Source organism: Siphateles boraxobius, unplaced genomic scaffold (assembly GCF_051911475.1).
Source record: "Siphateles boraxobius isolate OS27281-9 unplaced genomic scaffold, OSU_SipBor_1 20, whole genome shotgun sequence".
In the NCBI taxonomy this organism is placed as follows: Eukaryota; Metazoa; Chordata; class Actinopteri; order Cypriniformes; family Leuciscidae; genus Siphateles; species Siphateles boraxobius.
The window spans coordinates 7,179,492-7,206,865 of NW_027508811.1; the positions used below are offsets into that span (position 1 = coordinate 7,179,492).

Genomic DNA, 27,374 nt, shown 5'->3' on the forward strand with positions numbered 1-27,374 from the left:
TGTATTGTTAATTTATTTTATTTTTGCATTTTAATAATTAAGTCCTGATAGTATTACAATATTGTATACATAATTGGATATGGTTTATTTGTAAATATTTTAATTTGTTCCATATTTAAGATGTTACTATATTAAAATAACGCTGTAAAATAAGACTGTATCTAACAAACCCAGATTAATGAGACTTGTACATAAAGTCCTCAAAAAAGACATAATTAAATAGTATTTTAAAAGCATGTGCATATTGTTTTCAATGCACATTCCCCTAGCAAACTGGTACTATAATTAAAAAAAAAAGACATACGCAAGAACCAATCACTGTATTAAGAGCAATACAGATTTAAGATGCGTTCACAAACAAAAGCTGAAACAAAATTATAGAACATTAAATCAAAAAGGACAGCACGGGTTCTGATCCGGTCTTGTGACGTCATCGCCCTTGCACCGGAGCAGGAAGTGCCGGCGGTCGGTGGGACTCAGTCTCTAAACAACCTTCTGTTTTTGCTGCGCACTCTCATGCTTTACCTAGCAAACATGTAACAGTACATCATCAAAAGGAACCAGAATCCACCGAACTAGACCTGAGCTCAAACCCATGACGGCCGGGACACTCTAGCGGTGGCATTGAGACTCATTTACCGGAGGAGAGATGAAGGAGTTGCGGGGCTGCGGCATGCGGAGCGCCGTCGGGTTCCTCTCCCGCAGGACGATCGGCGGACAGCCGAAGCTGAAGGATGAGTTCCAGCGGCGCAGACTGGCCGGCTGCAACAGCCTCTTCAAGAAGGACATGCTCGGCCACTTCGGCTGCGTCAACGCCATCGAGTTCTCCAACAATGGAGGCCAGTGGCTGGTGTCCGGTAAGATCCTCCGGTTCTGCACGCTGATCTTTCTAATGTGGGTCAGCGAGAGAGAGACCAGAGTCTCTAACGGACTAGACTTTAGAATAAGCATTCAGAATAAAACGTGCATGCATAGCTCACACAAATGAAGCCTAGACTTGAGTTCAGACTTGACAGGATTGATTTGACATCTTCATTTGTCAGATTGTGCTAGCATGTTTTAATTTTCTGTTCATTACAAATAAGTAAATAAACAAGAGAGGGTATCAGTCTTCCTGTCAGTATATGTCAAGGTGCACTCAGTAAAAATCTTTTACACAAAGAAATCAAACCAGTATAAATAAAAGTATATTACATTACATAATGTACACATGAGATAAAGATCAGTCTTCTAGAAAAAGCTGATTTATTCTACATGAAGTGGGTCGCCACTCATGGGTGTAACCATGTTAGCATCACATGACCAGCCTTGTCAAAAGTTAATAATAATTTACTAAGTTGCAACTAATAACAAACAATAAAAAAGATCTACATGCCCATAGTTCAAGGATAAACCCCAGGACATTAACCACTGAGTGCGAATAAATTAGGTTCATAGCCTGTCCAAGACAGTCATTGGCATTGCACATAAAAACTTGATAGAATTGAATCCAAAAATGCTTATTAACTTTTTCACAATCTTCATCCATCCAGTTTGATAGGTGTCTCTTCATTAGAATAAGAGCAAGATAAACCTAAACAATAACGCATTTTTAATGGTCATTGTAGACGGTTCAGACTGTAGAAGGGCCTCATAGTTTCTGTCGTACACTTTTTCTTGCTGACTCATTAATTGGTTGCAGCTGTTGCTGATTTTTTGGCTTCACATATTCATTCCTGGTCGTGTCTTTATTATTGTTCTATGTATGTTTTTTCACTTATTTTCAGTCTTTACATTGGTGAATGCGCAGAGTTCCCATGATCAGGGAAACCAGGAAATATCAGGCAATTCTTAAATGGTGGGATTCAAGGCTTGGAAAAGTTTTCTAGTTACAATCTAGTAAACTATTTACCCCCGATTTACCCCCGATTTCACTTAAGCTAGTCCCAGACTAAAATGCATGTTTTCGCTGTTTTAACTGAAAGCAACTTGCACTGACACATCTTATAATATATCAATGCCATTGTTTTGTCTCAAGATGCACACCAGTAATGTTTATTTTTCTAAAGCATGTTTATTAAAGCTACTTAAATGCCCTTATTGAACAAAGGCTTAATCCTGGCTTAATCTAAGCTCTGTCTGTGAAACCAGGACATGTTAGAAATTGCTCTTTCTAATTACATTCTATTTAAAATATTTTTTTAAACCCCTTGTCCAGTACTAACTAGAAAACTCATGGCTCGAAATCCTGAGAGATGATAATGAAAAAGTAAAAGTATAGTGTTTTTTTCCTTACACGGGTTTTGTACAGAAATGTAGATGATGCCTGCGGTCAGCTTTTCCTTTATTTCACTGCAAAACTAAATGCAAAACCTCAAACCTTCTGGTTCATTTTGCACAACACATGTGACACTAAAATACCAGTAGGACGCTGCTATCAACATGATGAAATGACAAAAACACGTTTGTGACGACAAGTGCTCTTGTGGAAATCCACCTGTTTAAATAAAACATGTCAATCTGTATAAGTCTCACAATTGACTGCCATTCATACGATTCTTTATAAAAGTAATATTGTGAAACATTATTTTAGTATATTTTTAACAAGAAAAGCTTCTCAAACATTTCTGTGATTTCTGTAAAACATCCAGACTGTGCGCACATAACCCTACAGTTAAACCCTCAAGAGAGTGATGTTGAAACCGGTCGATTACTCTAGAGAATCTATTAATATGTCTTCTGTCTTAGGTGGAGATGACCGCAGGGTGTTGCTGTGGCACATGGAGAAAGCAATACACTCACGAGCCAAACCGATCAAGTTGAAGGGGGAGCACCTGTCCAACATCTTCTGCCTGGCTTTTGACAGCAGCAACAAACGTGTTTTCTCAGGGGGTAAAACAAGCAGCTGCTCAGATTCCTGATGCTTCAGCTGAAACAGAGAGGAGATCAGATGTCTAATGTTTCTGTCGGTCTCTGCAGGAAACGATGAGCAGGTGATTCTGCACGATGTAGAACGTGGCGAGACGCTCAACGTCTTCTTGCATGATGATGCCGTGTACGGTCTGTCCGTCAGTCCCGTTAATGATAACGTCTTCGCCAGCTCTTCTGATGACGGCCGAGTTCTCATATGGGACACACGAGAACCTCCACATGGAGGTACACAAGTGAAAAGTTAGATTTCTTTGTTTTTGGTGTGGCTCCATTTTGCTTGAATGACAATTACAGGATAGTCACATACAGCACTGTGTTTTAGGATGTACACTACTCTTAAAAAGTTTGGGGTTGGTTAAGTTTTTAAAATGTTTTTGAAAGAAGTCTCTTATGCTCACCAAGGCTACATCTATTTGATCAAAAATACAGTAAAAACAGTAATATTGTAAAATATTATTACATTTTAAAATAATTGCTTTCTATTTCAATTAATTAAAAAATGTAATTTCCTGTAATGGCAAAGCTAAATTTTCAATATCATTACTCCAATCCTCAGTGTCACATGATCCTTCAGAAATCCTGCTCAAATGGTGCTCAAGAAACATTTAATTGGAAAAAAAGTGTTGTGCTGCTTAATGTTTTTGTCGAAACCATAATGTATTTTTTTTTAGGAATCTTTGATGTGTTCTATTAGCATGAACTGTTCTAGAAACTCTGGTTTACTCTATTCTATTGTGTGTTTTAGAACCGTTCTGCTTGGCCAACTACCCATCGGCGTTTCACAGCGTGATGTTTAACCCTGTAGAACCCCGTCTGCTGGCCACTGCAAACTCTAAAGAGGGGGTGGGGCTGTGGGACATCCGCAAACCCCGCAGGTGAGATGGAAATCTATCCAAAAAACACACACAGGGCTATTTAACTGTTATCTTTCAAAGGCCAAAAGAACATTTAAAAGGGGCCAAGCTTTTTTCAGAGTAATTATCAGATCTCCGCACGTTCACAGTCATTTCATGAAAAGTATACGGTTTCATTATTTTGGGATATGAGTTAAAAATTTTGACACTCATGCCTGTTTCACATTGGACGCATAAGCAGCGCAGAAGCTGTGCGAATACAGTTTCACACTGAAAGTGTTGTCGCACGCAGCTTGTGTACTGCGAATACAGACGAGTATCGTCCATTGTCAGTTTTCAGGTGTTCTCCGACGACCGCTTTCTGTGACACACATGGTTAAGTTTTCGAACCTTTTAGAATTTTTTATATTTCTGCATAAATATGACCCAAAACATCATCAGATTTTCACAATTCCTAAAAGTAGACAAAGAGAACCCAATCAAACCAATGAGACAAAATATTATACTTGGTCATTTAATCAAACCAATGAGACTATATATTATACTTCGTCATTCAATATTACATAATCTGTAAGCTCTAGGATTAACAGTTAAGTTTAAGGCGAAATTAGGTTTGATCTGTTCTGAGATGTTTTCAAACAAGGTGTCATTGTGTGCCCGGTTTCATTTAAAGAACAGGGATCTATCAAAGTCTGATCTTCACAATACGTGTTTGTGGAAGTGTATCATGGCACGGACAAAGGAGACTTCTGAGGACAATTCAGAAAGAGAGTTGTTTCTCATCAGCCTGGAAAAGGTTATAAAACCATCTCTAAAGAGTTTGGACTCCACAAATCCACAGTCAGAAAGATTATGTACAAATGGAGGAAATTCAAGACAAGTGCTACCCTCCCCAGGAGTGGTCAATCACCAGATCACTCCAAAAGCAAGATGAGTAATAGTCTGCGAGGTCACTAAGGACCCATGGGAAGCGTCTAAGCAACTTAAGTTGGCTGATGTTAATGTTCATGAGTTTTGCTGTTTTGCTTCAGGACATATTGCCATCATTAATGGAACAATTAATTTTGTCGACTGTGGTTTGTCTTGTACCACAGTTAAATAACCAACTTAAAGGAGAACTCCGGGCAATTTTTAAGTTAATCTTGATCGTTAGAGCTTTGTGAGTACTGACTATAGAAAAAAAAACGAACCGGATTGGTGCTTGCTACGCGGAGCTGCGACCGCGAATGCCCAGAGCTCCCACTCAGCTAAAACGGCAGCTATGGGGGCATGGACATAAAGAGCGTTTTTGAGCCTCTTAACAGACACAAAATGCAATTAAAACGTCTGTCCCACATGAACAGGGACCCTACATGTGAACAAGATGCATTTAGCAACTTAGCCATTGTTTCAACTCACCTAAATAGTCTTTTAGACGGCAAGCTGTAGTCTGGCGCTGCAGTCCCGTGCTGTAGCCGGAAAAGGTAAACAATGTCCAGGTGGGAGGAGTGTTGATCATGTGCGACGAGTTATGATCAGAGTTGCTTACAAGTGAAGAAGAAATGGTTCGTGTTTGTGCCTTTCCGAATTGTGGCAACCGAATGCGAAAATATAAGAGCTTAAATTTTCATCGTCTTCCTTTCCATGACCTCGAGATTCTGCAGTTGTGGCTAGTTGTACTTCAACTTGATGTGCAAACTCCCGTAGAAGTACTGCGCGCTAAAGATTACCGCATTTGCAGTGAACACTTTGACAAGGATGACTACACACACTCAAAACAGCGGGGCCGTTTGAAGAAAAATGCCATTCCATTTACGAAGACTCGTCGCACATGATCAACGCTCCTCCCACCTGGACATTGTTGACCTTTTCCGGCTACAGCACGGGACTGCAGCGCGAGACTACAGCTTGCCGTCTAAAAGACTATTTAGGTGAGTTGAAACAATGGCTAAGTTGCTAAACGCATCTTGTTCACATGTAGGGTCCCCTGTTCATGTTGGACAGACATTTTAATTGCATTTTGTGTCTGTTAATAGGCTCAAAAACGCTCTTTATGTCCATGCCCCCATAGCTGCCGTTTTAGCTGGGTGGGAGCTCTGGGCATTCGCGGTCGCAGCTCCGCGTAGCAATCACCAATCCGGTTCGTTTTTTTTTCTATAGTCAATACTCACAAAGCTCTAACGATCAAGATTAACTTAAAAATTGCCCGGAGTTCTCCTTTAATGTTTTGGAATGGCCAAGTCAAAGTCCAGAATTGAAGCTGTCCTGTACTGTGGAATGGGCTAAAATTCCTCCAAGTCTGATCAGCAGTTACCAGAAATGTTTAGTTATAGTTACTGCTGGGTTGGGAGGGTGTTTCTCTCACAGTGCTAGAATGTCAAATGGTGATTGTGATACACGGAACACCTCACTTATATGATTTTATGGTAAAAACAAAGCACTGTGTTTTTAATTCGTTAATTAATTGATTAATTGAGGTGTGCAGAAAAAATAAACTTGCGGAGTCGCAGCACTGTCGCTTCTGCTCTGCTCCTTCTATCCACTGCTTCGGCGTGCAGTGTGAATGTTATAATCTGTTAACATGGGTGGCGAAAAAAATATTTGCTTCTGACTCTCTGCTTATGCATCCAATGTGAAAAAAAGATTTCCAAACTTTATATTTTTGACAGTATCCAAAGCAAAAATGGCTTATGCTAAACTTTTTCCATATTACATTTTATTTGCATACGTACAGAACCATTCAAATGTTTAGGGTCAGTACAAATTATTTTCTTTTTTTTTTGTGTGGAAATTCATACTATCAAGGATGCACTAAATTGATCAAAAGTAATCGTAAAGATATTTATAATGTTAGAAAATACTTCTATATCAAATAAAGGCTGTACTTTTGAACTTTCTATTCATTCAAAAATCATGAAAAAATGCCACTGTTTCCAAGAAAATATTAAGCAGCACAACCGCTTTCAATATTTATAATAATAATAATGAAATATTACATGGAGATCAGGACCTTGTAACATTCTCAAGAGGTTTCTTATGAGATAGTAACATACTAACTGTATATTTTCTTGGTTATTACGCAACTACGTACTGAATATGTAAATAAATGGACCTAAAATATTAATTTGAGTTGAAATTATTTAATTATGTGTGAAAAAAGAGACTGCAGAAAGCTACAAGGCATCTGAAAGTAGCACAGTGTAGCAAAATTGGCTGTCAGAGACAATATTGAAATATACAGTTGATTGTCATTATGCAAACTTGTTGGGCTGCAGTGGGCTAATCAGAATAAAATTTTACAGTGTTTATAAGCAAAGCTAAACAAGGGAAACTAGGGTTGCTGAACTATGTTCGGTAAAAGATTGAACGCATGATGCTTCGGTCCAAATATGGACTGAAATCTAGCTGACAAGGCCAGCTCTATCATCATAGCTGTCTGCTGTACTGCCTGAGACCAGCAGAGGACAGCATAGCTTGTGTAAAGATGTTCTCAGTTTGGTCAAGTGTTGACATGATCTCTTAAAATGCCCCTTTAATGCTATTTTAAAAGCACTTTAAAATAGCATAACTATGGATGAGGATCTTTTATAATAAACTATTTTCCTTTGTAGTTGATGTGTGTCTCTCTGTGCTGTAGTTCTCTGTTGCGGTATGGAGGGAGTTTGTCTCTTCAGAGTGCCATGAGCGTGCGCTTTAACAGCACGGGGACGCAGCTGCTGGCTCTGCGCAGACGTCTGCCTCCCGTCCTGTACGAGCTCCACTCTCGTCTGCCCAGTTTCCAGTTTGATAACCAGGGCTACTTCAACTCTTGCACTATGAAGAGTTGCTGCTTCGCTGGAGACCGAGATCAGGTTAGATATTAAAACATCCTGGGATGTGCAAAACTTGGATGCAAAAACTTCTTTCTTTGTTGGTTGTCATCCAAAAATTACAAAAAAGTACACTTTTTATTTTTGTTGCAAGCAACATGTACACTAGTGTTCAAAAATGTTTGGGGGTCAGTAAGATTTTTTTTTAAAAAATATTATTCATTTATTTTTTATCTAGCACAGATGCATTAAATTGATCAAAAGTGACAGATAACATTTATGATATTACAAAATATTTTTGTTTTTAATGCTTTCTAATAACCAAAGATTCCTGAAAAAAATTATCACAGTTTCAACAAAATATATTAAGCAGCACATCTGTTTTCAACATAAATAATAAGAAATGTTATTTGAGCACCAAATCAGAATATTAGGATGATTTTTGAAGGATCATGAAGACTGAAGTAATGATGCTGAAAATGTTCCATTACAGGATTTAATTACTATTTTTAAATCTATTAACGGTTCTTTTAAATTGCAATAATATTTCACAATATTACAGTTTTTGATCAAATAAATTCATCCTTGGTCAGCATAAGAGACTTCTTTCAAAAACATTAAGAAATCTTACCGATGCCACACTGCAAAGTGCAAACAAATATAGTCGATATTTCTTCAATTATCAATTTTTCGATAATAGAGAGGTAACCAAGATGGAAATGTATTCATATTCAGCTGGTCATGTGATCTCAACATGGCAGCCACCATGAGATGACCCGCTCCACGTTAAAAAAAAACTGTGTTTATTCATCTGCTGATTTGACTGTGTCTACTGAGCCTGTGTCTCACGTAAGTGCACACGTCATATTTTAAGAAGTGCTATTTCTTTCTTTTGTTTTATGTTTAATTCTTGAGTGCATCTGCATAATTATGCTGGTTTAATGTCGTATCCATCAGACCGAGATCAGACAGGTTTCTCACTAGTTTGGACTCAGCTAGTCTGAGCGTAACAGAATGAACTAAACCAATAAATATAGATAAACTCATTTGTTATAATAAAGATCATCATCTGTCTTTCTATCTATTTGAATAACTGTCATCTACACACACAAAGCTGAGTGAACAAATGACTAACTTGCGACTAACTTAACCAGTCCCTTTTTTATGTCTAGTAATAGGTAATATAACAGAGTGTGTATGTGACTGTTCACTGATAGCACAGAAGTTTCTGAGTTTGCATGTGTGCATCCGTTGGTGGGTTGGTGGACGTGTGCGTGTCAGTGGGTTGTAGATGCTGTGTGTGTGTTTGTGGGGATGTGTTCAGGTATGTTCAGTGCGGGAACGTTGGGTCACGGCTTGTAGAAGCTTGTTTTATCAGTGTTGAATCTAAAGCTCAGCAGATGCTGTTCTGTCTGTCTGCCTGCGTTTGTGTGTGTGTCGGTCTGTTGGGTTCTGTGTTTGGATTTTTTGTATGTTTGTCCAGCTGTTTCTCCTCTCTCTTTCTGTCTGACTGTCGTACACCTCCTTTTACAGAACGGTGGATGATCCTCCCTAAATCCTCTCTATCCTCTGAAAAGCTCAGTCTGTGTGTTACAAAAAAAATATTTTAGAAGTTGGCTAAATGTAAGATGTGCCCAAAGGGAGGTTTTATATGTACATTTGAAACAAAAAAACATTTTCTGTATTTTAAAAATAATTTATTTATAAATGCAATAACAATACCAAGTTTGCTGTCAGTAGGGTTTCTTTATATTTTTGAATGTCTTGTTGCATTTATTTGGTTAAAAACAAAAGTATTGTGAAATATTATTACAATTTAAAATAACTGTTTTCTATTTGAATATATTTTAAATGTATATATTCCTGTGATGGCGAAGCCAATCATTACTCCAGTCTTCAGTGAAACATTTATTACTATTATCAATGTTAAATACAGCTTAGTATTTTTGTGGAAACAGTGTTATATTTATTTCAGGATTCTTTGACGAATAGAATTGATTTATTTTTAATAGAAATCTTCACAACATTATCTTTACTTTTGCTTAATTAACTTGCTGAATTAATTTCTGGTTCCAAACTTTTGAATTCTATTCTATGTTAAAGGATTTAATTGAAGAAGAAAAAAAAATCTAAACTTTCGTTTTGTGTGCATGTTTTGTGTTTTGTGTGCAGTAGTGCTACTGAGCCTGAGTGTTGTGTTTGAATATATAATTCTACAAACTTCTTTTGTGGAGGCAGATCATGTCATATTTCTCTAGAACTCTCAGATATATATCTCTGTGTGTTTTCAGTACATCTTGTCTGGCTCAGATGATTTTAACCTTTACATGTGGAGAATCCCCAGTGACCCTGAAGCAGGTAAACACACACACACACACACTCATGCACAAGGTAACCGTGTCTAATGTTGTTGTTGTGAATGGATACATTCTCTCTGTCTCGGCAGGAGGTCCGGGTCGAGTGGTGAACGGGGCCTTTATGATTCTGAAAGGTCATCGGTCCATCGTGAATCAGGTCCGATTCAACCCTCACACGTACATGATCTGCTCCTCCGGTGTGGAGAAGGTCATTAAGGTTAGTTTACATGCATTAAACAGTATTTACCATCAGAACAAACTGTATTTCAGCAGATTTATTTAAAGGGATAAAACATCAAATTCTAGGAGTAAATTCTGTCATCATTTACTCACCCTTATGTTGTTCTAAACTTTTATGACTTTCTTTCTTCAAAGGAATACAAAAAAATAATGTTAATGCTGCTCTTTTCCATACTATCAGAGTGAATGGTGATGGGTTGGTGGATTTAAACGACTTTAAATGTAATAAATATGGTTTGTGTATAATGTTCCAAGTTATCTGAAATCATATAATTGCTTTGTGAGGAACAAACCACAAATTTAAGTTGAGGTTCATTGAAAATCTCATTTGAAAACACCACCACTGGTTCATGCGTACACTACCGTTCACAAGTTTGGGCTCAGTAAGATTTTTTTTTTTTAAAGAAAATAATATTTCTATACAGTAATGCGCCGCATTAAATTGATTAAAAGTGACAGTAAAGACTTTTACATAGATACAAAATAATTATATTTCAAATAAATGCTGTTCTTGTGAATTTTCCATTTCCATCAAATAATCCTGAAGAAAATCATGGTTTATTAGGCAAAACAATTGAAAAAATATTAGGCAAAATAATTGATTTTTAACATTGATAATAATAAGAATTTCTTGAGAAGCAAATCAGCATGTTAGAATGATTTCTAGGGATCATGTGACACTGAAGACTGGAGTAATGATGCTGAAAGTTCACCTCTACCATTATAGGAATAAATTACATTTTAAAATATATTCAAAAAGAAAACTGTTAATTTAAATTTGTTATAGTATTTCACAAGATTACTGTTTTGACTTTTTGAAATCAAATAAATGCAGCCTTGGTGAGCAAAAGAGATGTCTTTCAAAAAACATTTGAATGGTAGTTCATGTTGTGGCTAAAGTTTCAATATGCAGAATATTCAAATTAGGTTTGAAAGCTCCCTCATCACAAACATCATATGTCTTCATAAATACAGTCCACAAGACATTTCGACAATTTTTTTAATACTTTTATGGTGTATTGTTATCGTATTTGGAGCTCAATAGCATCCGTCCCATTCATTTTTACTTCATGGAAGAGAGAAGCGTTAACATTCTACCTTGCCTCTCCTTTGAAGAGAAAGTCATACAGGTTTGAAACAACATGAGGGTGAATAAATAGATGAAATGTGATTTCCGGGTAAAATATTACTGCCTGTAACGAGCAGACCTGCCGCATACACAAACAGAGGAAAAGATTCTGCGCGTGTTGGAGAGATTATCATGTCTGAACTTGTCTCTGCTACGTTAAGTATTAAATGAATTTCTGCTGTCGCTGGTTCTGCCGCACCTAAAACCCTGAAAGCACAAAATCTGGGCATGATTTTACCCGTCTCACTCTTTTTACCGGTCTCACTGTCTTTTCTCTGGATTTTGCATTCTGCATTTTTTCCCAACTGTCATGTTCTGTGTGAATTTGTTTCTTTAGTGTTGTCATGTGCTGTTGTGTGTGTAAGAGTGAGACTGTAGTTTATCTTTTGCTGGTGGTTCTTGTGAAATTTTTGGCAGGCAGTAGATGTTGACTAACACTTGCACACTGTGGGCCTGTTCTCACACACTAAACTTGATTTTGTCAGAGACCATCATGGCTTTTTTTTATATAACACGCAAACAGACAGACATCTGCTGTGTTGTACAGCCATAGACGTGGCTAGAGTGATTTATACATGTTCAATTTTGTTATAATTCTTGAACATAGGCTATCTGGGATGTTAGGCCTGTTTTAGGCTCATGTATGAGCAGCGAGTAAGCAGTTGTGCGTTCACACTGACAGCACATCAGTTTCCGAAGGATCATGTGACACTGACGACTGGAATAATGGCTGCTGAAAATGCAGCTTTGCATCACAGGAATATATTACATTTTAAAACAATCAAAAAGAAAACTGTTATTTTAAATTATATATATATTTTAATGATTCTTACAAATAAATGTATTTATAAATAAATATGATTTATATCATATTAAAAAATATTATATTGTGCTTAAGAATTGTTTTTTATTTGTATCTTTCTATATGCTTTTATTTTGCTCAATGGCAATATTCTCTTTAAAACTGTTTTGAAACCATAATCATTTATTTTTTAAGTTCTATAAAAAATTAATTTGTGTTGAATAGGTATGTCTAAACATTGACTTAAGTACAATAATATCAAATTTAATATTTTTCTTTGACAGTACCTTTAAACTTTAGAAAGAAGATCACTTGTAAACTTGTTAATGTGTGCGAAATGAAAACATGTGAAATGATTCTAATTCGCTCCTCTTTTACTCCCTCTACCTCTCTCTGTCTGTAGGTATGGAGTCCGTATCAACAACCAGATAGTCTTGGAGATCTGGAAGGCCTGGTGGAGGACAAATCTCGCTCTCTCTACACTCATGAGGAATACATAAGCCTGGTCCTCAACAGCGGAAGTGGCCTGTCACATGATTACGTCAGCCAGTCAGTGCAGGAGGACCCGCGAATGATGGCTTTCTTCGACTCGCTGGTCCGCCGTGAGATTGAGGGTTGGAGCTCAGACTCAGACAGCGATTTGAGCGAGGGCGCGATTCTGCAGCTGCATGCGAGAACTCGACGGTCCACGCGCTCCACACGATCCATGCCACAATCTCCTGCTAATGTATCCGCCACTCACGTCAGCGACTCTGACCACTCCTCTTCATCTTCACTGGCTGGACCAGAAGCGTCCGGGAGCGAGCGGACCGATCAGGACAGGAACGGGTCGCAGAGGAGCCGGGCGAGGCCACGTGCATCTGCTTTTCTGCTGGACCTTGTGAATGAGGACTCCGATTCCAGCGGTTTCTGGTTGGATCCGATGCCCCGTCCCAGATCTCCTAGTCCACATGAGAACTCGAGCCTTTCTAGCCACGCCTCTTCAGCAGGCGTGGCCTCCAGTTCTAGCTCCTCCCCCAGCTCGTCCTCTAGCTCCTCCTCCAGCTCAGACGGAGTTGACGAGGAGCTGCGCAGGAGCAGGATGCGACAGCGCAACGCAGCCAGGTGGAGGCGCAACATTGGCCTTTCTGGAAGAGAATCTGCTCACAATCTTCACGGTGCAACAGATTTCTCCAACTATCCAAGCATTTCCGTCCATGATCAGTCATCACCCTCTTCGTCCTCAGGCGACGAAGGTCGACCTTTCAGGAATCGTGGAAAAGCAAAGCAGAGTGGGCATGTCTCAAGTCCCACGCACTTATCTGACAGACAGTCACAATCGCAGGCCAGGAGTAGGCGCCGCATCACTTCCTCTTTCTCAGCTGATGACGCCCCAGTGGAGAGGGCGAAATCTCGAGTGGGCTTCCTCGCAGAGTCCGGGGAGGAACTAGAGCGAGGGAGAACTAGCGGGGAAGAGTTAGGTGCTGTGGAGGAAATAAACGGGACACTCAGCAGTCGCGGCACAGCGGCTGGGGTTAATGGACGTCCACACGCAGATGAGAACCTTGCAGACTCTATTCACCCAGAATGCTCTGGGGCAGACACAGAACTCAGTAAGAACTCTGGTGACTCCAGGACCCAGGGGGAGCCCTCTGGAAGGGAGTCCGCCAGTGTTGCTGGGAAACGGACTTGTTCGGACTCAGGAGACGAGGAGGATTCTCCATCGGAGAAGAGGGCGAAAATGTGGTGATGTCACAGCTCAACTCACTGGCTCAGAGTCAAACTTATTTTGAGTTGTTCATCTTTGGACTCTTTCAAGGTCTTTTGGTTTAATTTCTGAACCAACTCCTTTTATCTGATGTCACACCACAGGGATGACACTAAAAAAAGATATTAGTGATATTAATATGTTATTGGAAGAAAAAAATAACTGCATTGCTTTTGGTTTCATAATGTTTTAGTTCCACTGAACCTGTAACCTTTATGTTAGGGGTCCTGGTTTGGTTTTGGGCTGTGAGAAGAAAAGGGATTTGAGAGCATTTCTATAAGAATGCCTGTTGTGAGTGTATCAGTGGAACTTGTGGTGGGGGGTGGGGGGGGGGGGGGGGCAGTGTTTTCATGGTAACCTCATTGAGCAGCAACTGTTTGAGTTGTTCATTAAAGTTCTGTTCCAGTGTTTCCATAGAAACCGTCTTGTGATATCTCATCTTCATCATCGTACACCATTCTAATCATCATCAAACAGGAAGTAGCCTGCTCTAATTTCTGGGTGAGTGTTCTAGAATATTCCAATGTGAGAATGGTCACCATGGTGATGTATCAGTATCTGCTCTCCATCTGTCTAATGGAGCGGATTGCAGGGCCAAGTGAAAGATTTATGAGAACATAAATGATAATGTAATGGGTCAGCAGAAGACTTGTTGTCTAAACTCTTCCTCTACAGTCACCTGATTGATAGTACCTTGAAAATTCGACTAAATCAGGTATTTAAACATCTCAAGTGAGATTCAGAATCGGAGGGAGTGTTTAAGCACAACCACTTCAGTACTACTCAAATTTAAGCATCAGTGGCCGGTTACATAAACTGCTGAGACTAGTCTAAGTTAGTCATCAATTTTTTTTCTTAAGACTGTTCCTAACTTTAAGTCAGTTACATAAAAATGCAGATTAGTCCAATTTGATACCGAGAAGTAAGATTAATTATTATTACCCCTAACTAACTGAGGGTTGGTCATAGTTGTTAAAGAGACAGTCTTAACATAATGGCTATGTTGATGCAACTAGCCCCTGGATTGACTAAAAGTCACCAGTTATTTTATGCAGTCAGTTTAATTCACCTTAGAAGTGGTTATTCTGTTCTATAAATTATGCAAACTATGTGACGGTTACATTAACAGTATCACAACAACAGGTTACTTAACCAGAAAGAAAATATATGCAAATTCTAGGAAATTTATTTTCATATCTTTTAAAAAGCAGCCCTCGGTATATAATACCTTTCAAGTGTTTGGGGTCAGTAAGATTTTACATGGTTACCAAAAATTCTATTGCAAATAAATGCAGGTCTTTTGATCTTTCAATTTATCAAAGAATCCTGGAAAAAATGTATCGTGGTTTTAAAAAAATATTGAGCAGCACAACTGTTTTCAACATTGAAAATGATAGGAAATGTTTCTTGAGCTGCAAATCAATACATTAGAATATTTTCTGAAGGATCATGTGACAATGAAGACTGGAGTAATGATGCGGAAAATTCAGCTTTGCCATCACAGGAATAAATTACATTTTGAAATATAATAAAATAGTTTCAAATTGTAAAAAAAAAAAATTTCACTATATTACTGGTTTTACTGCATCAAAAACTTTAAAAAACAACAACATCAAACTTTTAATATATATATATACTATATATACAATCCCATTATTCTCAACCCCTAATCTGTTACTCAAGTGTAGACTATTTCATGGCTTTGCAGACCATTAATAATGAACTAAATGTGTCAAACGAAGGGAACTCTTATAGATATCCCCTGATTGTTTTACAAATTGAACAGAACACATTGTTGGAGCCATGTGAATCAAAATGCAGTTATTGAGTTTGACATAAAACAATTGCAGAACAGTTCCTGTGGCTGATGATAAACAGATTAAACTCGTGGCATCTAGAGAATTCACAGAATCGCTGTAGTATTTGTTTAATGCAAGCCCTTGGATGAGAAACAGGTTGTCCTGTAGGAAATGAACTACAGCTTTTCCACTGGCCACACACACACACACACACACACACAGTCAGGCGGACATGGTCTTGCTCCGATGAGCAGTTCGAGGCAGCCATAAATGGACTCGTCTCTGTTGTTGAACACGATAAGGAAACTCCACCCAGCGGTAAGAGCTATACTTGACAGTTATTTGGCTGATGTCATTCAGGAGTACGGTAACTGGGACACACCCTCAGTCTCCTGTAGAAGTGTGAATTGTCCTCACATCATGACCCCTGTTTTGCAGTGAATCATCTCTAGAAGTTTTCTTCTAGTCCTCATAACGGCAGGCTGCTTTTACTCACCTGTGGAATCAAGGTTTCATGCAAACAAGGCTTTTGCTTGAGATATTTCTCATGACCAGGGCCAGAAATCAACCAGTTTATGTAGATATAAATGTGGGGGCATCATGTTTTTCACAAATTCATAACTATAGTTGTACTAGGTTTAGTAACTCTGTAGTGCTATTTTTTTGTGTTAGGATATCTTCTGCCTTATTAGTTTTTCTCTGTCCCTTTTGTAAATGTCTTGAATTATCCTTAAGATTTGAAAACCAGTTTGTGCATTTCTCAAAACAATATGTACAAACCGCACCACACAAAATCCTCTCAAAAGTATTTATTCAAGATTCTTTGTCACTATACGAAGGTATAGCGAAATTGTAGCAATCTTTACAGTGCCATCATATATAACTTTGTGCAAACCAAACATCTAATTTAAATAAATACAATTTAAGTAGAATTTTAAAGAAACAATACAATAATAACCAATATACAGTACAATGTCAATAAACAAAATGCCATAATCAATACAATGCAAAAACAATAGGCCTACACACAAAACCAGTGCAAGCAAGGCGAACAGTCAAATATTGCACAGTAAGCAATTAGTACTGCATGATATTGCACAACAATGAAAGAGAGGTAAGTGCAACAGAATGTAACCAAATTTGAATAATATAGTGTAAACATATAGACACACTGAGATATACAGGGGGTGTTGTTAACCTTGTATGAGATATAACATGCCCCTTCAGATTGGTGTGTGTGTGTGTGTGTGTGTGTGTGTGTGTGTGTGTGTGTGTGTGTGTGTGTGTGTGTGTGTGTGTGTGTGTGTGTGTGTGTGTGTGTGTGTGTGTGTGTGTGTGTGTGTGTGTGTGTGTGTGTGTGTGTGTGTCTGTCTCTCTCTCTCTCTCTGTGTCTCTGTGTGTGTGTTTAACTCCTGTATAGTTGTCTCTGTGTGTGTTTAACTCCTGTATAGTGCTGGGGTAGAAACTGTTCTTGAGTCTATTGCTCCGAGATTTGATTGTCCTAAAACGTTTACCAGAGGGCAGATATTCAAACATGTACTGAATGGAAAGGATCCTTTAAAATATTTCCTGCTCTTCTTTAATGTCAATGAACATGTCAATGCCATCAGAATGACAAGACCTTGTGTCATTGTTCACGAATAAGATCACTCATGGTCATGTTGGCAATATAACAGTGGACTATTTTCAGATGTAAACTTAATAATTTTGATAACAGTGATTGAAAATGCACAAGAATGCACTTTATATGGCATGTATACATTTAAACAGTATAAATTTACACATTGGGCTTTTGATTAAAAGAGACTGGACAGGATTTACAGTTTTACTTTTACTGTTGGTCTGTCAACAAATTACAGTAATGTCATGCGATATGAGGAAATAGACCATACTAAATATATATATATATATAGATATATATATATATATATAGATATATATATATATATATATACGTATATATGCATACATATAAACACACTGTACATGTGTGTGTTTGTGTGTTACATGGCTCTATGAAGTATATTTACTGTATGATGTCAAATGTAAGTGGACTACTGTAATATATAGCATTACAGTATTGAACATTGTCTGATTACATTCCTATTCTGTCAACAAACATTTGAATGATTGAGGTCACGGATGTTCTCATGAGGTCATGATTAAGAACATGGTCCACATGGCCTCTTCTATACCTCTACCACAGTTTTGCCTCCATCCCCTTCCACCATGCATCCTTACTCTTCTTCTTCTTCCCAGCTGTTGACCCTGTTGGTTTCCTGGTTGTTCTTCATTGTCAGAATCTGTAACACTTTGTTGTGCTCTGTCTATATATTCTTCCCAAATGAAGCTTCATGAGATGCACCTCTGAGCTATTTTAGAGAACTGGTTGATCATTGGTTGATTTAGCCCTTTACATTTCCCTTCATTAGTAAAAGAAATACTGAAGTGAAAATCCTTTTCTGTGTGAGAGGGCTGATGTGATGATGTTTCTGCTCAGCTGTCAGCATCTGATCGTGTTTAGTTTTAGTTTCTCCTTGAAACGAACCTTGTCTGTCTCATTCTGTCTGAATCGTCTGTAACCATCAACAGGAAATGAATGATGTGTACCCGCACGCCTTCTTAATGTCCTTGTGCACATGAGGAGGTTGGTTATTCTTATACTTTAAAATCAAATAGGCCACTCAGAAAACTACAATTTCACAAGCTTGCCTTCATCCAGGCAGCCAGGATCTTATCAGGAACATTGTGACAACAGCTCTAGATACTGTTGAGTTTCACGCTCAAAGGGGGCAGGGGGGTGGTAGTGCCAGCTTGTGTCGGATTATAGCCGGAATGCTTTTAAACTGTCCCAAAGATCATCCATATGAACAGAATCACCCTACATAACATGCTCTACCTACAATGCTTCATATGTTTAATGAGAAAAAGTTGTGTGCTTGTGTGAAAGAGATGTAGAAAATAGAAAGGTTGACTATCTGGTGTGTTTAATTGTGTGTGAGAGAGAGTGTATGTGTGATGCATGTTTACCCTATGAATGTAAATTAGACCTTCTGTTGTGAAATATCTTCAAATGTTTGTCTGGTGGACCAAGAACACTGATGAGGGGGGGCGTCCATTACAAATTTGTCCCAGGCCCTTTGAATTTAAACAGCGATCCAGTGGAGTTTGTTTTAGTAATTTAACAGCTGTCTTGTCTCTCTTTGGTTGTGAAAAGTGTGACTAGTTTTAGTAAAATGATTAGATGACCTGGCTCCAGTTTTGTTGATGTTGGTGTTGATAATATCAATGGTTATGTAGATATTTAGATGGCATATGAATCATTTGAATAATTTCTGAGTAGATAAATATCTGAATGTGGAGCTTGGCACAAATGCAAAAGGTCCAGTGTAAACATTTCTCTGACTAAACCCAAAGCCAATCTTCATGATCTTTATAGAAAGTGGAAATGACTGCAAGAAGACTATATTTTCAAAGTGGCATTTAATGATACATGAGGCATCCAGATCATTTTGACACTTTGGTTTTCATATGAACAAATATCCATCTTTTTTGTGCGTTATGGTTGCTTTTAAACTTGTATTTTTGGAAGTGCTAGTCAAGTGCATTGTCCATTGAGAGACATTTATGATGACAGCAGGAGAGCAGCAGATTTGATTATTCAAAATTTACTGAAGCCAAGAGCAGCAGCAAATCCTGGAGAATCAACCAGCATCCCTCCCAGAATTATATAATTATATTGATATACTCCTTGAAACAGCTTCGAGAGAAAGTGTTTCCTGTTTACATTGTCAGGTCAAGAGTTCCCCAAGTTTAGTGATCTAGATTGTGCAAACTGAATCCGAAGCTAGACTTGTGCTGCCCTTTAAAATCGTTTGAAATGGTTCTACAGACATGCAGAATAACTTTCCGGTCATCGTTTTCCTGAGCGAATTTGTTTTTTCATATGCCGAACAAAAATAAATCGGATATTTAACGTGTGAGCGAAATATAATGATGGCGAACACATCAATAAGTTTGTCATAAGTTAAACAAAAGTGTGAATTATTTTGGCGATAAAGTGTTTTAGTGTTTTGATTAAGCAGCAGCGTTGAGAATAAGATCTCACTGTCTGTGCGCTTAACCTGTGACGTCACTTTCCCAAACATTCGCCGCTTGGAAGTTTGTCCATATATGGAAGAGCGATCCAGACTACTGTGAGTGCATAGTGCGCGGGTGTGCTTCTGACCTAGTCATACTTTTACGGATAAAATTGCTGAAGAATGTTCCTAGAATTTTGCTAAATCAGATAAAACGTTCTTTTAAGTCCTCAAATTAAGAATCATAGATAGATAGATAGATAGATAGATAGATAGATAGATAGATAGATAGATAGATAGATAGATAGATAGATATTTGAAAATAAGGTAAAACACTAGGCTGTATGAAAATAACAGAAATAAGGTAAAACAGGCTATGAAAATAACATTAATAAGGTAAAACACTATAGGCTATATGAATATGTGTGAGTCAGGCTTGTGGTTCATCCTCTACAGAGAGGGACTTCTGTTCACCAGGTGGGGGCTTTACCCTACATGGCAGAGGCATTCCTTCCCAAACAACGGCCTTCTTCGGAATGTTGGGAGGATGGAGGGAGGAGGTGGACTTTGATCTGATGCCATGCACTGGGGGTGTTAAGTAGCGGTGTAAAGTTTTGTAGCTCTGACCAAAATGAAATGTGAACAGTATTTATTGCAATACAAAACATACATGTGTATAACATTACAGTATATATATTGTACAGTATGAAACAAAAATACAGAGAATAAAAATAAGTCAAATCACAGCTCAAACTTCATTATCATAGTGATGGCTGATCATATTTAACAAACATAATAACAATAATAACAACAGCAATATTTATATATACAAAATTTTAGGAGGTGTAAATGCAAATTGTAATGCCAATATAGCAGCAGGATAAGAGACAAAACAGTAAAGAGGTAAATGTAATTCATTTCTATTTAAGAGTAAGTGAAGGGTCTATAGCTAATGTATTTATCAATGGCAAATCTAATATTTGATTGTATGTATATGCAGTAGAGTGAGTATAAAAGTGCATCATAGATTTACGAAAGGAAACAATGGGCAGTGCAGTAAGATGTTCCAGGCTGTGCATCACAGAAATGAACTGCGGACCCTTGTTCAGCCAATGCAGGGCATCAAATACTCATAAGGCGAACATCTGTTTGCGTCAGAACACGCAATGGCTGTTCAAACATGCCCTGAATAAACAGAACTAATCATTTTGATCCTGTTCCAAAAATAACCGCAAGAGTTCAAGGGAGGAAATCTCATCATCTTGAACTTCACAGCTTTTCTTCCCCACAGTAAGATGTGTTGAATATGAGGGATATCCTTTGCCAGTCCAGGCATACTTCTTTGTGTCTAACCGGTCTAAGTTAGACACTGTAAAAAATGTGCTGCCTTAAATGTTCAAGTATACAATCAACTTAGATGTTTAAGTCATTTCAACTTAAATTACATTAAACTGACTTAATAAATGAGATGAATCTTGTATAATTTATATTTAAAAAGTTGCAAATTGCTTAACTTATTTTGATGAGTTAAAGCAATGTAAAAACATGTCTTAACTTTTTGATCATATGATTTTTTACATTGTACTGCCTTGATCTGAAGCAGTGGTAGCATCCATTTTCAGCCTCTTATCTAATCTCTTATCTAATCTATTCCCATTAAGTATAATGTTGTGAAAGTTTCATAGGCTCATTATCCTTTTGGGAAAATTAATTTGGTACATGTGTTTTGGAACATGCATCATTGGTCATTTTCTGGTTAACCAACTATGTTCCATAAAACAGCTTGACCACTATAAACTGATAGAACAAATTGGTAGATGGTCTGGTAGTCCAAGATGGCCTATCAGATCAGATAATGACCATTTTGACCAGCTAGAAAACCAGATTCCATGTTCAAAACACTGACCAGCTCAAGATTGATTTTCTAGCATGGATTCTAATTATTAGACAATACTAATTTGAGTTGTCTGAAGATGTAGTATTCCCCACCACTTTTCCATGAGCACTGTTACCTGAGACACGGTGACCGTGAGATAAAATAGGGTGTGGTCACCTGGAGGGCATAGAGAAAACATTAAAGGATTTTTAAGAAATTGAATACAATTATTTATTATTAAACTTTAAATAAATAAACACAAACATAAGTTCCTCCAGCAATTAATTCCAGTGGCACAAAGCTTCCTAAAAGCTTTTCTGATACCTACGTCGATGCAGACAACCTACACCAAATCTATTAACGGACAACGATATTAACGAATCACCACCAAGCCTTTTAAGTGGGCGGGCTTTAAAGGTTTGCGCACTAGCCAATCAGACGCCCTGCGTCTCTTTTTATTTTTTCCCGTTACTGTGAAGTTTTTGCTGCCGATGCTCGTGCTGGAGGTTCTGCCTACTCGCCACTCTGGATAGCGGCCGTGAAAAAACGGACAGAACGAGAAAGACAAGGAGGCACGGACTTTGGGGAGAGTGAACGGTGCAGGGAAAACCAGGCAGCGACGTTAGTTTCGTGCCCATCGTTTAAAGTGCGCACAGGAGTGTTTACTGCAGCGCTCTGTGGGAGAGAGAGAGAGAGAGAGAGAGAGAGAGAGAGAGACCGGAGAAAGACGGGAACAGCAGTTCAGAATGGATCACCACCATCATCAACAACAACATCATCATCATCATCAATATGATGGAGGAGAGAACGATTATATGCCCCAGGAAGATGATTGGGATCGGGATATGCTGCTTGACCCCGCCTGGGAGAAACAACAGCGAAAGGTACGCGCTATAATCTCTCCACACCACCGGTTTAAGATGCAATGGGACTTTCTGCAAACTAGCTGAAAAAATACCATGCCGAAATGCGGAGATTTAAGGGCCCCGTCCGGAATCCCTAGTCATTGAGTTGAGGGCTGCTGGTGAAATAGGCTTTGCATTGCGACGCATGCATGAATTTGTTTATTTTGTGTCTCTCATATTTGTTTGTCTCAAACCAAGCGAGTATAAAGCATCCAAAGCTTGTACGGTACTGTGTATAATCTTCATTATAAGAAACTCGAGGAACATCTGTTGCGGGATTGCGCATGTTCCTATTCACCACTCTTTCTGTCCATTCATTTGAGCGTTTTGACGGCCCACCCCCAGTCAACCGATCCGGCCGGAGCCTGATCACCGGACACCGTGCGCCCACCGATCCTGTTCACCGCGCGCAACAGATGTCAGCGACAGACCTTTGCTCGTGGATGCGGCTCATATGATCTGCGCGCGCAGAGAGCACGAGCTCACTTTATTTACGGGGTTTTAACGTGTGACCAATGTAGAGATGAGAGAGTCATTATGGTTCCGATTCCGATTAACGATTTCAGTTCTCTAACAATTCTAGTGTTTTTTAGGAAGTATCTTAACATGCGATTCTTGTAGCATTTAATTTCTTCGGCAGTCTGTGGCTAAATGATGAGGTATTTCAGATTACACCGAACAGATATAACAAATAACTCAAATTTAGCTAAAGATACTGTATGTTCACCCCGTTTTTAAATTTATTTTTATATATACAACAGATTGTATAATTTTTCTTTTAACTACACGCTGTCATATGGACAACTAGTCAACTGCATTGATTAAGTCTCATAAGTACAGCATAATGCAGGTTTTGATTCACTTCGGGTTGACCATAACGAAAGTAATAATTTGCGGTTCAAGTTTGTCAGATTATTTTTGGAAACTTTCATACTGACTCACAAGTCTTTTTGATTCACTTACATGATTTGTTTATAGGAGTTGTTTGTTTGAGAATCGAACTTCGCCGTGTATTTTAGATTCACTTAAGGAACCGGTTCATAAGAGTCGTTCGTTTGGGTTATAACGTTATACGGATTACTTTGTTGAATCAGTAGTTGCTAGCAGACACTGTCAGAGTATTTTAATACAATGTTAAGTGCTCATCGGCAGAAGAATGCAACGTTAACAGAGCCGAAAGTCATGAAAATCGTTTAGTTCCGGTATGGTTAACGGTCCTGATTAAGAACCGGCTCTCGGTTGCCAATCCTAGTCCCATGGCAGCTCCGTTAACGCATTCCGTAAAACCATTAGTTGGGGGAGGGGAGTGTTTATAAAAAATCTCTCGGATGTGATTTTCTGCACAGAAGTCTAAAAACTATTTGAAATATGAGTGAAACATTTGTCGCTCCCACACTCCTTTCTTCCCCTTTGGAAAACGGGGAGGAAAAAAGAACGAGTGCTGGAATCTGCTGCGGTTTGGGCTGGGTTTGTCAGGGAGCGAGTCTGCCCAAAAATGGTAATAACAGACCCCGTACACGGCTGCTGGAAAACTTTCCCGGGTTACTTTTTTTTCCTTCCTCGAAAGCTTGTAGACTCCTGCATGATGTCATCAGCTACCGGCGGGAAAGACTCATGCTCAGGTATGCGGGCAGATACTTCACTTCAGCTCCTATAACCATAAACCCATGACAAAACCATGTGTCAACAGTTTACACCAGCCCGATAATGCTGTTTCTACTTAACTGAGTGTTAAGACAGAAATTAAAAATACGTTTTTCATCAGTAGCCTAGTGCAGTATCATCATATTTAGATTTTTGTTGTTGTTGCTACATTAATCATTATATATGTCATGGTGGTGTGTGTGTTTGTGTACTGGGTCAGATGGAATTGAGAGACACACAACTAGAAAGAGCCCTGAAGTGTTTTTTCCCTGTCTCATGTTGTGATATAAGCACTATATTGTGTTAGAGCATCATTTCCGACATTCATTAATAACACACACACACACACACACACACACACACACACACACACACACACACACACACACACACACACACACACACACACACACACACAAACACACACAAGTCTGCTCCATACTGCCCATTAAACACCCTCTGTGAATTTAATGATGTGTGTGTGTGTGTCAGATAAATTGGTTATTGTTCTGCTTTCTGACAGGGCTGAAAGGTCAGTAGAGAAGTGAAGTAAAGTCTGTTCTGCAAACACACACACACAAGTAAAGTCTGTTCTGCAAACACACACACACACACACACACACACACACACACACACACACACACACACACACACACACACACACACACACACACACACACACACACTGCAGGTATAGAGGGCAGCTCTCGTAGTCGTAAAAGACATGGAATAAGTCAAATCTGGACTGAATTTGCGTCGAGAAAGTGAATACATGTGAGAAAACATCTGATTGGCTGCAGTTTGTTTATGGGTTAAAGTATTTCAGCAAGTTCAGACTTAACCAATAGAATCAGAAACACACTTTCCTGTCTAATAACATCTGTGCAGGTCTGTAAGAGTTTTTCTGCAACATTGGGGGAAGAAAGACCCTCAGGCTGGACAGGTGTGAGGTGATTTAGTTTAAAACAGCAGCGAGACATTATGAACTCTCTCCGTTTTGCTTGGCCCCATCTGTGAGGTCAGACTTTCATTGTTTTGTTCACGTGTCCCATTCTGTCGCTTTTTAAAAAAAGCATAGAAGTCTTCAGTTGCCACAGTTAATTTTGTATTGCCAGAAGAGAGTTCTGTTAGGTTTCAGTGAATGTTCTGTTTACATTTACACTACTGTTCAAAAGTTTGGGGTCAGTTGCTCATGGCCCATGCGAACGCTCTACTCATGTACCGCTCATGCTCAGCGAAAAACGCTAAGTCTGCTCAAATAAAGCGCAGACATGAAATTTGTTTGCAAATAGCCCTACTGTGCTGTAACATGGTGTGGTATAGACGTTCTGGGCAACGCTGGTGAAATGACACTACCCTCTCGTTCACTGATCCGCTCCCCGCTACGCTCTTTTCAAATGCTCTGATAATAATAGTCTTTTAGGACTACACATTGGATAATTAGAACTAAATAAAGAACAATATATTGATATTTCGTATATTTTGTCCAATTTTAGTGTTACTTTCAATAAAAGTGTGGTTATTTAATTTCATTGGCTTGTATTTTTTATATTCAGTATCATTAAAATGATTGCATTTCATTCAAAAGACTAATATTAATACAATTGCAATTATACAAAAAAAAAGCTAATTCAAAAAGCATTTTCAGGGTGGGTTTTCGGCCAAGTGTACTCCAGAATTGTCTGTTTCGGACCAGAAGTTTTATTTTCGTTGTATCCCTAATTTGTGGCCATCAACAGAAGTTTTACCACAGGCATTTGCCAAAACACGCTATTTTGGTAAAGGTTGAGACTCACATAATGCTAGTTACGCGTGTAACTATGGTTCTGTGAATTCTGGATGACCGCCAGAGGCAGTGTAAACACTATGCATTATCGCAGCGCCAGCTAGATAGGTTGAGAGAATATACCAACAAAGTCACGTGGAGTGACGTATGCTGAGCCCTGGAGGGTAAAAGCTATAGTAGCTCAGCACTCTACCTCGGTACGCCTTTCTCGCGCATTCCGAGTGACTGAGAACTCTGGTGGTCATCCAGAATTCACAGAACCACAGTTACATGCGTAACTAGCGTTCTATTTCATTCTTACTGACCGCCAGAGGCAGTGTAAACACTATGAATGACACATAGCAACATAGTCATGAGGAATGCCACCCACCTGATGAAATCAAGGCTGCTCCAGAAGAACCGCAGAACTAACGGCATGATGAGCAGCAATGTTGACCTTATAAAACCGGGCAAATGTGCATGGAGAAGCCCAGGTAGCGGCAGTGCAGATATCCACCAGGGAAACTCCTCTAAAAACAGCCCATGAAGATGAAATGGCCCTAGTGGAATGGCAAGTTAGTCTCCAGGGCAGTGGTCTCCCTGCCGCCTTGTAAGCCAGCGTAATGGTCTCTACTATCCAGTTCAACAACCTCTGCTTCGACACCGGCTCTTCCAAATCGTAGCCAGATCTCCTGCACTACCTCTGGATGAAGCCTCCATTCTCCTTGATGTATTTGATCCCTGGAAAGAGCATCTGCTGTCTGATTGCACGCTCCTGGAATATGAGCTACCCTCAGTGAAGCGAGTCGTGGCTGACACCATGTCAGAATCTCGTGAGTCAGCAGTAGAGACCTGCGGGATCTCGTGCCGCCCTGGTGATTCAGATGGAACACTGTTGAGGTATTGTCTGACCGAACGAGAACATGGCGGCCTGCCAGAACCGGCATGAAGTACTTTAGAGCCAAGAACACTGCCCTTAGTTCTAGCAGGTTGATATGTTCTGTGGCCTGGATTGGTGTCCAGCGCCCACAAATACCCGATTTACCCATCCGATCCGATTCCACGTTGCCCCCCATCCTGTGAGGGAAGCGTCTGTTGTGACCAACTCCCGACAAGAGGGAACAACACCCAGGGGCACTCCTGCCTTTAGGAACTCTAACTGTCTCCACCGCCTCAACGCACATATGCAATGGTGGGAAATCATAAGCTGGCGATGTCTGGTGGGATCTAGCCGCAAACTGTTGTTCCATAACTGGAGTGGTCTGAGGTGGAGTAAACCCAGGGGGATCACCACTGTAGCCGCTGTTAACATCTCTATCAGTCGTAGGACCACCTCGTACTGAAAAGACACACCCGGGCAAAAGCGAGCCAAAAGCTGCAGAATGTTCGTCACACGTTCCTGAGACAGCGAGGCAGACATTAGGCAGGAATTCAGGGTCATTCCTATGAACGTAGTGGTCTGTGATGGAATCAGACGG

The 27,374-nt window shown here is 39.2% G+C and overlaps 2 protein-coding genes across 8 annotated transcripts in view; both read left to right on the forward strand.

The window, feature by feature from the left end:
* Window positions 1–424: 424 nt before the first annotated feature.
* On the forward strand, window positions 425–14,247 carry dcaf5 (ddb1 and cul4 associated factor 5). The gene is made up of 8 exons (XM_077236512.1): window positions 425–857; window positions 2,728–2,871; window positions 2,959–3,135; window positions 3,656–3,785; window positions 7,381–7,594; window positions 9,844–9,910; window positions 9,999–10,126; window positions 12,484–14,247. Exons 1-8 carry the CDS (start codon window positions 650–652, stop codon window positions 13,807–13,809), a joined length of 2,394 nt encoding a protein of 797 aa, XP_077092627.1. The 5' UTR covers window positions 425–649; the 3' UTR covers window positions 13,810–14,247.
* Window positions 14,248–22,028: 7,781 nt separating this feature from the next.
* actn1 (actinin, alpha 1) overlaps window positions 22,029–27,374 on the forward strand; it is a 44,427-nt gene continuing 39,081 nt past the window's right edge. For 5 of the 7 annotated variants that reach the window (XM_077236517.1, XM_077236514.1, XM_077236518.1 and 2 more), the window contains exon 1: window positions 22,052–22,465. In XM_077236517.1, coding sequence (XP_077092632.1) covers window positions 22,328–22,465 — 138 coding nt within the window. In that variant the 5' untranslated portion in view covers window positions 22,052–22,327. Of the gene's footprint in view, window positions 22,466–22,878; window positions 24,109–27,374 lie in introns of those variants that run through there. The other 2 variants (XM_077236513.1, XM_077236515.1) reach the window with 2 other exon arrangements.

Coding starts and splice junctions, on each gene's coding strand:
- dcaf5 (XM_077236512.1), top strand. CDS start 650: ATGAAGGAGTTGCGGGGCTGCGGCATGCGGAGCGCCGTCGGGTTCCTC. Junction 3,136..3,655: donor ACGAGAACCTCCACATGGAG/GTACACAAGTGA, acceptor TGTGTGTTTTAG/AACCGTTCTGCTTGGCCAAC. Junction 7,595..9,843: donor TCGCTGGAGACCGAGATCAG/GTTAGATATTAA, acceptor GTGTGTTTTCAG/TACATCTTGTCTGGCTCAGA.